We start from the raw sequence: 14,426 nt of genomic DNA on the forward strand, positions 1-14,426 counted from the left end.
CCTGTATTTTTTACGCATCTTTGTCTCCAATATGGTAGGCGCTTCATAAATGCCTGTTGGATGAATCAAAGATATTGTGGAGTCCTCCACAGACTTCAGGTATTAAATCAATCGATCGATACTCTCTCGTTCCTCCCCTCCTTCCTCTTTCCTCGCCCAACCTCCCACACCTCTCCCGCACCCTCTCCCGATACTCAACAGATCGTCTGGCTTCCCGCCTCCCTTTCCGGCCCCGCCCCCCCGCCGCGTCGCGACGGCGGAGGGGGCCCGGCGGGCTTTACGGCAGCCGCGTTGCGGCGGGGCGGGGCGCTGGGCGGCTGGCGCGCTTGGCGGCAGCGGTGGGAGGCCGGCCGGCAGGCAGGCAGGCAGACGGAGTCGGAGGAGGGTGGCGGCGGCTGTGCTCGCTGGTGAGGGCGGGAGGGAGTGAGTCACTGAGCGTGTGTGAGGGAGGGAAGGAGCGAGCGATCGCGCCCGCACCCTGCGCCGGCTGTCCGCAGCACCAGCCAGGCCCTGCCGCTGCCCGCAGCCCTGCGCCGAGGCCGGGCCGAGCCGAACCGAGCTGGGTCGGGCCCGGGCCATGCTGCTCACCGTGTACTGTGTGCGGAGGGACCTCTCCGAGGTGACCTTTTCCCTCCAGGTCGACGCTGACTTCGAGCTGCACAACTTCCGCGCGCTGTGCGAGCTCGAGTCCGGCATCCCCGCAGCCGAGAGCCAGGTACGCCGGGCGGCGAGCGGGGCCTCCCTCCGGAGCTAGCCCTCCCGCCTCGGGGCCACATGCCCTTCCTTGGTGAAAATTGGGGGCGGGGGAGCAGGATGGCCGTTTCTCAGCTCGCCCCCGCATCCGGGAGGGAGCTGGAATCGGTGGCTGCCCCCACACACGCCCAGCGTGGGGTGGGGTGCTAGGGGAGGGAGCGGAGAACCTGACCTCAGATGCACCCGCTGCAGCCTGAGGGGCGCGTGGACTGTTGGGCGGCCCGCCCTACCTCCTGGCTCTTTGGCCCATTCTCCCTTAATGTCCCTGGTCTGGGGTGTCGTCGTGGACCGAAGAAGAAGCCCTAGGTTTCCAAGAGTTCAGATACCCTGCTTCTCCAACCAGAAATACCAGTTTGGATCACTGGTAGAGAGGTGTTCGTGGGCACTTTTGGAATGGGTTCCTGCTCACGTAAACGCAGTTTACCTTTAAACGTACAGATTTGCACTCTTAAGTGAAGGAGGAAGTTTGAGACTGGCACTACCTTGTTTTGAGGCCTTTGGAAATGCTCTTTTTCCCTTTTCCCTACCACCTTGGTTTCTGGTTAAATTCTTTCCCTGTTTTCTAAACTGGTAGGAGGCCAAAATCCCTCTTTCTTTCAGGTCACAAGTGAGAGTTTCGGATAGTTCAAAGCTCAGTGCTTTATGAGGATATTTGCTTTAAAATGGCTTACTGTCTCCTCAGTGTGGTTTGCTTGTCTCCCTTCCCTACCCTGCTGGGTAGAAGTTCAGCTGCTCTTAACGTTTTAAGTGGGCTAAGTAATTTACTCTTAAAATGCTTTGGGGCTGCCACCGAACAGATCTGGTAACAATAACGCTGTGGCCTTCACACTAACATTTAAATCCTGGCTTGATATGCCGCTCGTGGAGTCTAAATATTAAGAAAATTAAAAAAGTTCTCAAAGGCCCCAGAATGCAAATCTTGATTTCCTACTGCAGTTAGGAAATAGTTCCAAAAACTGTTGCCCAACTACAGCTGGGTCGGTATTTTATTCAGAAGTGATTGTGATCCCTTTACACTGGGTGAACTTTAGAACTTTGGCATAAAGCTGATACCAAGAAAATGTATTTCAGGCACAGCAAGTCTGGCAAAAGCTATAAAGAAATTGGTAAAAGGGATTTTTTTTGCAACTTCTGTAAAAAGCTAATCCACAAAAACTCAGGAACCAGTTTTGTCAATGCATCTCTCAAGCTAGGAAAGGATCATTTAAGCAGGGAGGGAAATTAACTCTTAATTTTTTTTCCAGATCTTTTTTTTTTAATTTCTATTTATCCCCCTTATGCCCTCTTTCACCTCCACCCACCCCCTCCCCACCTAACTCTTAAAATTTTTTAAAAAGATTTTATTGTTTAGAGAGAGGGGAAAGGAGGGAGAAAGAGAAGGGGAGGAACATCTGTGTGTGAGGGGAACGCGATCTGCTGCCTCTCGCACACCACAACTAGGGACCTGGCCCTCAGTCCAGGCTTGTGCCTTGACTGGGAATTGAACCTGCAACTTTTGGGATGGTAGGCAGGAGTGCAACCCACTGAGCCACACCAGCCAGTACTATTACATTTTTGAAGGTGGTTTTCCTCCCATTGTTCTCTTCCCTCTGGTGTCATATTGCCCTGGTTATAATCATCAGCTGGTAGGGGAAATAAAAATTAAAATGTAAAATGATTTTGTTGCTTTTAAGGCTTAGGAGAAGACAGATGTAACAAAAAGGATTAAAGAGGATGTCAGGTTGAGAAACAATTGTATGGTCAAAGCAGGCACTGTCCTCTGTTAGCTCAGGTATTAGGAATACCTTACCAGTTGGACAACTAGGCTACTAACTCCCAATTCTTATTCACTGGGTCAACATTTTGGCATTTACTTCTGCCCCAAGCCAAATTAGCATATGGAAACCTGGGTTCCAACCAGCATTAAGCATGTATTACAGAGCTGTAAACAACTCCTGTTTTTCAAGTTTGTTCTGTTGGCTCTATTGTAACCTAACACAGTCTCTATTTTAAGACGTCTGGTGGTCGGTTGCCTTTCAGTTGCTAGCCCATCGGGCAGGAACAGGATCCACCCTAGACACTTGAGTCATTTCCTTTCACCAAATCATAATAGTCAACATCATTATAGTTTTTGCATGCAAATAGATCATCTTCACTCACTTGGGTTCCCCCCCACCTTTACTTCCCAGGGTTCTCCCACATTACTCATCTTCCCTTCCTCCCTCTCATTAGTTCTCCTGGTCTCTTTACCACTTGTTATTTACCTTCTCCATTCTCATCCTTCACTTCCGTTTCTAAATGGAATATATATACTTATGTTTATGTTTATGTTTTGGCTGTTCTTTCCTGTCACTGTGTCCAGACCACTGGTCCCTAAACTTTTTCAGTCACGTATCCCTCTGAGTAAAATGTTTTGATACATGCATCTTTGTGATGTATATCAAGTGTTAGGTACACAAACTAATGTTATGTGCATCATATGTGTGCATATTACATGCATGTAACTAAACATCAATTACGTATACCTGAAGTAATACTTTGTGTACATTAAAAACAGGCACAGAATAGAATTTAGGGAAGGATAAAAAATAAATGGAAATTCTAATATTTTTTCTTTATACATCCTTAAAGTATTTTCTTGCCTCAAGGATCACTGGTTTAGAATTCAGTCTTTCACAACAGCATTAATTGTGCATAAGCATTAACTTGGAAAAGGTGTTAATTTTTAACATCTCTGGTCTGATTATAGTTGCAATCCAATGATAACGAATGTAGAATAGAAACCATCTCTACCTTGTACATGTGGTTAAAGCTGGGCATGTTCCATCTCTTAATACAAGTGTGGGCTTGGAAGCCAGGAGTGGCTCTGTTTGATGCTTTGTTGCAGACTCGGCTGGGCAAACCTCAAACAGTTATCAGAACTTAGCTTTACTTTAATGTTCTTGTATTTTTGAAACATTGTTATAATTTACCTCTGTACGTGGCATGTGGTAAAGAGGGTGCAGAATATGTAAAGACTCTCAAATGAAAGACATTTAAGTGCCAAGTAATAGTGGCGACTGTATGATCCTGGGAATGTAGCTCTGCATATAGCATGATTTGTGGTTTGTAAAACACTATTTTAAACCAGTGGAAACTGAAATTTTCTATTGTAATTGCTTTTGGTATGTTTATTTTTGCAGGTAGTTTTCATGTGTTTTTTTTTTTTTTTCCCTGATAAGTACTGTGTACTCATTATAGGAAACTTGTAACATAAAGAACACAATTACTTATTGTCTCATAACTCAGAGTAACTGCAGCTTACCTTTTAGTGTATTTTTTATAATCTCTTGTTCCCTTTATAATTAAAATGTGTCTTTTAAACATGATGGCCTGAACTGTCTAGACAATTTCATATCTTCAGTAACTTGCCAAGTTATCTTCAGAAGCATTGAGAAAAGTCGAGCTATTACGTGGGACAGTGTATGTGGATCACTTGGTATATGGTGGGTTTTCAATTCACGGTAGATACTATTGTGAAGCTACTCAGATGTGATTCCAAGCGTTTTGTGGCCAGTTTAGGGTCCTTTATGCTAGAAATAATGTTATGATTTCTGTTGATTGAAGGCGCTCATTCAGAGACCAGAAAACATTTGACATCATTCTTAAAGGTCTTGGAGTTGTATGAATTAGATTATTGTTAACTGTTAAGATTAGAATCCAGTCTCTAGGGCGCCTCCCGGCGTGAGCGCCAGCAGCCGTGCCACTTCTGCAGATTAAGACCTGTCCTTATATGAACGGTGCTGCTGTATGTTCTTACAACCGTCGAAACTTGAATTTTGAGCTTTGTAGGTAGCCTTTGAGGTGGGTATTAAGAATGGTGGAAAGCATCACCAGTGCCATTCCCAAAACTCGTGTTGTTTTGACTGGTAAAAATTTGAAACCACGGTCTGCTGGGTACTCATGTTAAGTTAGGAAATTGTTCAAATTTGTTCTGGGAGTTAAGATGCAAAATAATTGTCTTTCTTAGACTCTTAAGCCTGTTTTAACAAAGACACTAGTTCTTGGCGGCAGTGATCATTTCGTGTAAGTGTTTGTTTCATTCGTGTCCTTGGATTAACAGGGAGCGTACCTGCCACTCTGTCATTGTGGAGAGTGCTTGCCCCTCACCTGCATTCCCCAGTCTAGTATTGTTAGGAGGTTGAGGCACATAGCAATATTCCCTATTTGCTATACACGTGACGTTAGCGACTATCTGGATCTCACATTTTTATTGTTAGACCAGGTTGTCCTCCTTTAAAAAACACTACGTTGAGGAACTACTATAAAGGACACACAGACAAAATCGTGGGGGAGGGAGGTGGGTTCAGCTGGGGTGAGGTGGAGGGATGGGGAGAAAAGGCATACAACTGTAATTGAATAACAATAAAATTTTTTTTAAAAAAGAAAAAAAAAAAAAGCACTACGTTGTCTCTGGGGAAAGACTGCGCTGACTGAGCAGTGGAATGGTGTAGGCATCGGCACAGTGGGAGTCCAAACAGCGAGGAGGTGGTGGAGTTCCTTTCTTCATGTTCCGGGCAGGGCACGCTGCTTTGATTCCCCCTGGTGACTATAGGCCCTTCTGGTGACAGATGGCCTACTAGCTCTTGTTAAGGTCACCCATCTAATTTACCAGGCCGCTCTGGACTGATGTTTGGGAACGTTGTGTGTGGCATTGGGGAAAAGTCTGGGCTGTAAAGTACCCCCCCCCAATAGTTCCACTCCCACTTCTCTCAGGTCACTCTCCCTGTCCATACAATGGGACAGATGATGCTTGACTCTTAAGACGATTATAAGACTTAAATGAAAGGCTATGACAATGAAGAGAGACGAAGAACCTGTTGCAGCGACTTCCAACCAGTGTGCTGCCAGCTTTTAAACTGTTTGCAACACCTGACTGTTTAGTCAGGGGCACTGGCCTTTTCACTGTCAAATTAAAATGTAACAGCAGCCAACAGTAATCTTCTGGTGTGAATGAATCAAAATTTTACTTTTTTTTTTTTGGTCAACCAGCGAAAAATTATTTTTTAGTGTGCACAGAGTTTTATAATTAGTTGTGTGTGCCATGAGATGAGAAAGGTAGAAAGTCGCCGACCCCGTGTGATGCCGGCTCTTCGTGGAAGCGCTCAGTGGCAGCTCCCCGTCTACCGCAGCAGTAAGGCTTCCCGTGCAGTATTCCCAGCCTACGGGAACGCGGTGATCTTGTGGCCAGGAGCGCTCTGACTCTCCTGGTTCCGACTTCTTGTCGGAGGTAAATAAATGTTCTCTTATAAGTACAGTTAGAATATGTTGACCGATTGTGTATCTCTAAATATACTACTGATGGTTGAACTTCTGAACCTGTGGAATTAAGAAGTGGGCCTTAGACCACTGGTTCCTCCGCCGTGGTGGCTTCGCCGTGTTGACGCCACCTTGTGAGAGCTGCCTGCGTGCCATCACCCCTGGCGTGCCCCTCCTTGCTGTACTCCTCAACCTGGGGCGTGTGTCACTGCAAGTTTAGGGTGGTTTCCCAAGCAACCCTATAAGTTATAAAGTGATGCTTGGGTCGTATTGCACAGTCCGTGGGTTCTGGTGTATGTTTTTCTGTCTGTTTCTGATTCTGGTGTGTTTTTGCGGTGAGATACATACTTAAATAAGTTAATGTGAATGGGTTGATAGCCACAGTTGCAATTTATTGTAACATGTTTTAAGTTTGCAGGTGAGGGAAAGAACTAACAATACTTTTCTAGTCATGTGTAGAACTTTTAAAGGGTAATTGGATCTGCAAACTTGGCAAGTCAATTTTTTGCTCATCCCCGGAACTTTTTTATTTCGGTGGGAACTAAATTCAGTTTCCTTTCAGTTCTGTTCCTTATTTCACTGTGAATTCTGAGAACAGATGTGACAGATCATTTTTTTTTCCTGTTTAAATCTCGTTTAAATCCTGTATTCTTCCGGATCTGTGTCAGGCAGTCTTAACTACGAAGAGTTCTGAGGCCGTGTGAGGAATACTGTAAAATGGTAGTGTGGCAGAAAGGCCTGGAAGAGACGGCTGTAATGGTTACCCAGCCCCGGCGCTTGCCTGACAAGTGGGAAATGTGAAGCCTGCACCAGCTGAGTGACGGGGACCCGTCAGAGCCAGGACAGAACTCGGGTTCCTCGGGTTGCGTGCAGCCTGGTGAAAAGTGAACGGTCAGGAAGGGAACTTTCAAGGCCTTGTGGACTCCGAGTGCCCCTCTGTAGAGTAGCGATGCAGGGAGGCGCAATGTCCCTGCGCGGTGGAGTTACCAGCGCGCCTCCCGAGCCTCCCTGTCCTTCCCAGAGCAGGTCGTTTCCCCTGTGTTTGTGCGCTCGGGCTTGCTTCAGTGTTTGAGTGCACATCAAAAAATACCTTCATTGGTAGTGCGTCCCTGTTCCTTTTCTCCATCTGTGTTTAATTGTTCTTTTTGGCGTGCCTTCCACTTTCATCTTCCACACATAAACGTGAGTGGTACGACTGGGGGTGTTAAAGAAAAAGAATGCAGGAAGGTGGTCTTTGGGAATCTTTTAGACTTGCCTAGTATGCAAGGTCATTTAAAAATGAACCCATTGGGATACGGTGTACAGTGTAGTAACTAAAGTTAATACTGTATCATATATTTCAAAGTAACTAAGATAGTGACTCTTAAAAGTTCTCTGCAAGAAAAAATGTGTAACTGAGGTGATGGATGTTAACCAAACTGCCTGGGGTAATCATTTTGCAAAATACACGTATATCAAACCATCATGTCGTAGATCTGAAATTGATAGAGGTTTTATGTCAGTTCTGTCTCACTACAACTGGGGGCAGGGGGAAGCGGAAACATTATTTAATAGTATTGTAGTTTGCATACCCAGAGTATAGCATTCCCATTTCCCTCCCTGCTCGAAGTTAAATCTGAAGTTATATGCACTACATTCATAGATTCATTCACCCTTTAACTCAGCAAATAGTTGCAAAGCAAAGTTCATGTCCCCACTAGTGGGGCAGGAGGACAATAAAGAAAATGAATACATGTGTTAGATGAAGGTGATTAGAAAAGTAGAGGTAATGTTTGGTCAGAGGTCTAAAAACGACTGGCGAAAGAGCTTTCCTCAGGTAGAGAGAAGAGCGGGGGGAACAGCCTGGGAGGAAGTTGACACCTGAGAGACGGCAGTGGGCAGTGGTAGAGATCAGGTGGGGGAGAGGGAGCCAGGGGCCCACTGTGTGGGACTGAGGGGATGAGAAGGGCTTTGGCTTTTATTCTAGGTGTAGTGGAAAACCTTTGGAGGGTTCTGAGCAGGTATCTGATGAAGAAGAGAACTGGTCTGTCTTGGCTCCGAGGCGCTTCTCAGTGCTTTGTACCGATCTGTCTTTTCTGGTTGTAGATCGTCTATGCTGAAAGGCCGCTCACAGACAACCACCGGTCACTGGCTTCTTACGGCTTGAAAGATGGAGACGTGGTGATTTTACGACAGAAGGAGACTGCAGACCCGCGACCTCCGGTGCAGTTTCCAAGTAAGACATCGTGAAACGGGTCAGCATCCCCCGACACACATCAGATAGCACAGCGGAGTGGTTCAGAGTTCTGGGTTAGCTTTGCATTCAGACTCCTGGAGTCGATGTGAGAATAACGCATGTGAAACCTTCAGCACATCGCAAGCCCTCGAAAAATGTTAGCTTCTGCTTTATCAGTGATAATGTTATCGTTGGAAGGGACTTGAGAGACTCCATATGCCTGCTTCCTGGCTGTTTGCTACGTTGCATCTGGAGTTTGGTATCAGGCTTTTGCAGTCAGCCGGGCGCTTGCATGTGATCTCTTACCTCAGGTGTAGGGGTAGAGGTTCCTGTCTACAACTCACTGTCATTAACAGATGAAAGTCTGATTTTAAATAATGTCTTCCAAGTTACACAGCCAGTAAATGAAGCACAGGAATTGAAACTTTGTGCTTTTTCCATTACGCTGAGCTTTATGAACATTAAACCGCTTTGTTAATCATGTAAAAAGAAACTTAATTATCTTAGATGCTCCGTCCAGAGAAGGAATTTATAATCTGGAATCTGTGCAGTGGGATTTAGGACGTTTCTGTGTCCCTGAAATAAGCAGAGTTGTGTGAGTGTGGGCATTTGATGGGGACAGGGTTCATAGCTAAGGTACTCAGGGGTTTATGATCTGTTGAAGTTTATGAGGTTCTGATACAGAACTACTTGATGAAGTGTATGTTTTTATCATTGCCTATCATACCCTGATAGATTTCTTTAGAACAGTGTTCAGTGTCCAGGTCACTTGGTTTTAAAATGTGCCAACATCTGATAGGTGTCCTGGTGATGAGAGTCTGTAGCTTAGAACACAGTGCTTCCATTCAGCCTGAAAGTGGGGCCGTAAGGGATCATCGAGCAGCTCCCTCCCAGATTTGGGTTACGTTACTCCCCTGGGGCTGCTGTTACATTTCAGAAATGGCCGTGGTTCCAATCACGCCAGTCGATAAAAACGAAATCTCTCGTTGATTGATTTGGTGAGGTAGTTAGTTGTGGAGACCTGTTTGTTTTTGTTTTTGTTCTGTTTTTTCCTGTACTGTCCCATATGGACAAGAGAGCCAGCAGGTGAGGGAAAGGATGGGATCTGGTCTGTAAGGGAAACAAGTGTTTCGGAATTGTTCTGAACGAACAGATTCTCAAGATCAGTCGCACGGGGTTGGAGATGAAATTTCTCAACCCACGGTGAAGGCCTGCAAATACACGTTTTGCTAATTAGTACACTGTACCTCACTAAGATCGCGACAGTCACTTCACCTCTGCGTTGGTTGGAAGTCACGCGTGTGCCTATACTACCAGCGGTCTGCTAAGTAAGGTCTGTTTGAAGAAGGTACCTTGATGAACTTGGGCCAAGAGGCAGAAACCTTAGGTCTGAGTGTAAGCATTTCCTCCTCCCGTTTGGGGTCCAAAAGGCTTCAGGACGGCCCCAGACTTGGGACAGGCGTGACCATCAGACACGTGTTGGGATTGGAAAAATGTGGGTTCATTCAGTCCTAGCCCCGCGTTCTGGCTCTACTTCTCTTTTCTTCTTCCTTTTTAAAAATAAAACTCTTTTTAAGTAATAGCTTTATTGAGATCCCATGCTGTACAATTCACTCATGTAAAGGACACAATTGGATGATTTTTAGTGTATTCACAGTTACACAACTGTCACCGCAATCAGTTCTGGCACATTTCATCCCTTTACAAAGAAACCCGTCATTGCCATCCACCTCCGAGCCTCCTAGCCCTGAGCACCCATCAGTCTCTTCCTTGTCTCTGTGTGTTTTCCTGTCCTGGACGTCTCCCACAAATGGAGCCACACAATATTTGGGTCCTCTCTGTAAGGCCCCCTTCACATTACCTTCGTTTTAATAAAGTCAGCTCGGCCTGGAGTGTAGAACCTGGGAGTGCCTGGGCCCAGCACCGAGAGCCTGTGCAAGTTCTGTGTCTCCTGTGTTCTCTCCTGGAAAATGACCGCACCCGCGGGCTCCTGCAGCTCTGAGCGGAGTTGGCAGTGGTGCCCAGCTGCAAGTGTACATTCGGAGAACTAGTGTGCGTAGCACAGACGTGTAGAGTTGAACGTCTACCATTTATGCTGTTCACTCGATACGTGTAGTAGTGTTTCTGCTCAAGGTGTCGGGGCTCTTTGAAGCATATGTCAAAGCAGACCAGGATTTTTCTTAAGAAAAATCCAAAATTTTGTAGTTACATTGGAGACTAGCTTTAATTTTTCAAAAACAAAAATAAATAAAAACATCTGTTCTGTGAAACTTTATAATAAGCCAAGAAGTCGGGGTTACTACATAGTCTGTTCCCCCTCCTCACGTCTGTATTTTTTCCCACCTGTTCACTTTCAGGCTGCAATCTGTATGTTCACAGTCACCATGAGAATCTCAAGCCAAGGGAGGGGGCGTTAGAGCGTCTGCGGTGGCCACTTCCCACGGTTACCTGCCATGTATGAGCTCATGTTCTGCTGTTTCCCTCAGATGCTTGCTCTTGTGGATCATTCGAAGTAAACGATCAATTTTCCCCAACAGACCTGCCCCGCATAGACTTTCGTAGTATAGCTGTGCCTGGCACCTCGAGCTCCCGGCAGCGGCAGCCACCAGGAGCACAGCAGCCCCACTCGTCCCCCGGAGACATAGCTTCATCTCCTCAGGGCTTGGACAACCCGGCCTTGCTCCGAGACATGCTGCTGGCCAACCCCCACGAGCTGTCCTTGTTGAAGGAGCGCAACCCGCCCCTGGCAGATGCCTTGCTCAGTGGAGACCTTGGTAAGCTGACTCTGAAGGGCTGTCGAGCTGGCCCGAGGTGAAGTAGTTGTATTGCAGCAAGTGTGGAGAAACGCGAGTGACTAGCGTGTTCAGCCCCGTGTGCCACGATTTGTGGAGCACGTCGGTTGGTCCAGGAGGTGAGTCAGTGCGAACGCCAGAGGCCCAGTCCGCAGCAGTGGCGGGATGTCAGGGCTGCGCAGAGTTCCCAAGTCCAGCCAAACCGCCCCTTCCGTTGCCATTTTTTCCTAATTATTTCAGCAGCACGTAACCCAGCTGCTGATATGTTAACCTGCTCAGTTAGGCCTTTACCTAAAGAGAGCACCGGTAAACCCGCTGGCGCATCCTGGTCACGGGAAACAGGCCCGCCACCTCCAGCTCGTAGGGCAGAGTGGAACCCCATGCCCTCACCCACCCCAAGTCTAATGAAGATGAGTTACCACCAACAGTTTATTTTCTTTCAGTTAACAGAACATTTATTTTTAGTCATCTCGATGAATAAAATTTTCTCTGTAAATTTTTCTAATTTTACTGGGGTTTATGAAACTGTTGATTAAATTTAAAAACATAGCATACTTAATAAGGCATTCTTCAGTAACCATTTTGTAAATGGAGGTAATATTTACCTACAGAGAAATACACATATTTTCTGTGTAGGGTTCGTCAAGTTTTGGCTAACTCATGTAGCCACCGCCCCAATCAAGATCTAGAACATTTCTCCCCAGAATTCCGTTATGTTTTCTTCCAGTCAGTTTCCTCCCCTTATAGGCTACCACTTTTCTGATAATCATAGTTTTGCCTATTTTTGACCTTCGTGTAAATGGAATCATGCAGTATGTCATCTCATGTCCAGCTTCTTTCACTCAACTTCATGTTTTTTAGATTCATTTATATTGTGTGCATTAGCTCATATGACCATTATCTTGGTTTCTTTAATTTCTCACACAGCTTATCTAATTGCCAAAGGCCGTGACGATGGCACATTGAAGTTCACACACTTAAGCGCCCCCCCCCCATTTAAGAAACAGCAAGATAAAGGTGGCTTTTGTAACATACCTTGCAGCAAGCAACCTTTTTCTCTTTACTAATTTTCCTGCCTGTTACCCATCAGGTAATATTGATAGGCTAATAGTAGTTTGCATTTAATTTGTCTGCATTAAGGCAGAGAATGTTACAAAGAAATGAAACTGGAAGAGGAAAAGGGGGTTTGTAGTGCTCTATTTTATTTCTAGGTAATAGAATAATAAGGGCAGTGGGGAGAGGAGGAGTGGGGTCACTCATGTGCTACACAGGCGTCGTTTCCCAGATTTAAATTGAAAAGTCGCGATCTCTGAATGAAAGCAATGTGATGGATAACTTCTTAAAAGGCTAAATGATTTTTCCAAATACCTTATTTCTTTACACTGAATTAAAGTGAAGAAGTATTCTTGTCTCAGAATAGTAAGTGTAATTGCTCATTTAATTTTTAGGTGTCTTTTCTGCACCTCTTACAGTTGTATTTTGAGAAATTGTCTGATAATGGAAAAGTACTAATAAGGAATGGAAACGGTGATACTTAAGATTTCCACCTCCCTTTGCTTTTATAGAGAAATTTTCCAGGGTCCTGGTGGAGCAGCAGCAGGACCGAGCCCGGAGAGAGCAAGAAAGGATTCGTCTCTTTTCTGCTGACCCTTTTGATCTTGAAGCTCAGGCAAAAATAGAAGAAGATATAAGGTATGATGCCTTCACCTAAAGAGCAAGAGTTAGAGGATGCAGACTTCCCAAACTCCTGGCTGTCTGGTGTCAGTTGGGCATCTGCTTTGGGGTAGATTCCTTATTTTGTGCTTGAGATGGTAACTTCAGTCTTTTTCTTCATGCTCTTTTTTCCTCACATTTTGATTCAATATGACAGAGGTACCAGATACCTAACTTAGTGACTTTTCTCTGCTAAAATTTTTAATAAAGACCCCCTGATAGTCCACAGTGTGTCCTTCAAGCAAATCCAGGTAGATGGCCCCAGGACTAAGCAGAAGCCCCCGATCTGGTGAGGCTAGGCTGGCTACAGGGGCTGCTTGGAATCTGTCTTTAGACATAGTGAGCCCTGATTAAATCCAGGGCTTGCGCATGATTGGATTAGGAGAAAGCGCTCTGTACAGGTGGTCCTGAGTCTTCTCCCTTCTGTGGTTCTTGTCCTGGCCTCAGTGGATAAACTGACTGCCTCACACAGGTTTCCGGCTCCAGCTCCCTAATGCTATAGTTCCTACCTGCAGTGGCATTAAAATCACATTAGAAGCTTTTCATAATGCAGGTGCTTAGGTGCCACTCCCAGCCCTGATGAATCTTAACCTGCAGGGGTGGGACCTAAGCAAGAACACCACCACCAACACTGACCTTGGTCACAATGCTAGTCACAAGCCAGATGCTGTTCAGTCAGTCCTTTGAGAAAAAAACAGCTGTTCCCCACCACCACTGCCACCACCCCATTCAGTTTTTGTGGCCCGTTGTGATGGTTTTGGCACAAGTAGGACCGCACCGGTACCAATGATACTTTTAGGGGCTTCGTCGTCATCTTTGGTTATCGTACTTACCTGAAGCCTTGATTGGTCGTTACATTATACTACCGTCAGCTTGGAAGTCAAGTAACGGCTTCTTCTTTCTTTCTTCTCTGACTGCATTTGCAATCAAAGAAATGTAAATTGTGTGCCAGAATCACTTGACACCCTAAGTCATCACTTGGGTTCTTGTTAAGTGTTCCTGTTAATTGTATCATAATTTTTTTTTTTTTTAAGATTTTAGAGAGAGAGAAAGGGAGAGAGAAAGAGGGAGAGAAACATTAATGTGTAGTTACCTCTCGCACACCCCCCACTGGGGACCTGGCCTGCAACCCAGGCATGTGTCCTAACTGGGAATCGAACTAGCAACCCTTTGCTTCGCAGTCCGGTGCTCGATCCACTGAGCCACACCAGCCAGGGCTGTATCAGACGTTTATCAGAACTAATGAATGTATTTGAGAAACATCTCACTAGTTAAATCTACCCAGGGAAATAGGAGGCTGTTTGTGTTCGCTGAACTAGACTGCATTGCAAGCATAAGGGAACCTTACATAATCCTCAAGAATAATTGGGTTCAACCCAGGAAGCAAAAGGGGTGGGAGGAAGTGCAGTGAGGCAACAGAGCCAAACCGTGGCAGTGAGCTTCCATGGTTGGAAGTATGGAGGTGAAATCAGGCATATCTGTGTGGCTCGTGTTTCTTCCCAGGCTGAGGCCAAGCAAATGGGGTGATGCGTACAGTCTTCCAAAGGAGAAAGCCTAGTACCGGTAAAAGAAACTCTACCGGTAAGAGTAGAATTGCCAAAAGAGCCCAGAATTGCCAAAGTAACTGGCGTTATCTCGGATTTTTGCTGAAACTTAACCTTGGTTGGTGTGATTGC

The 14,426-nt window shown here is 45.7% G+C and overlaps 1 protein-coding gene across 4 annotated transcripts in view; it reads left to right on the forward strand.

Annotated features, from left to right (window-relative positions):
- Positions 1-345: 345 nt before the first annotated feature.
- LOC112299130 (protein DDI1 homolog 2) overlaps positions 346-14,426 on the forward strand; it is a 33,370-nt gene continuing 19,289 nt past the window's right edge. For 2 of the 4 annotated variants that reach the window (XM_053920224.2, XM_053920226.1), the window contains exons 1-4: positions 346-715; positions 8,116-8,245; positions 10,732-11,019; positions 12,603-12,729. In XM_053920224.2, the coding sequence (XP_053776199.1) occupies positions 578-715; positions 8,116-8,245; positions 10,732-11,019; positions 12,603-12,729 (683 nt within the window). In that variant the 5' untranslated portion in view covers positions 346-577. The remainder of the gene's footprint in view (positions 716-8,115; positions 8,246-10,731; positions 11,020-12,602; positions 12,730-14,426) is intronic. The other 2 variants (XM_053920225.2, XM_071220846.1) reach the window with 1 other exon arrangement.

This window comes from Desmodus rotundus, chromosome 3 (genome assembly GCF_022682495.2).
Source record: "Desmodus rotundus isolate HL8 chromosome 3, HLdesRot8A.1, whole genome shotgun sequence".
Taxonomy (NCBI): domain Eukaryota; kingdom Metazoa; phylum Chordata; class Mammalia; order Chiroptera; family Phyllostomidae; genus Desmodus; species Desmodus rotundus.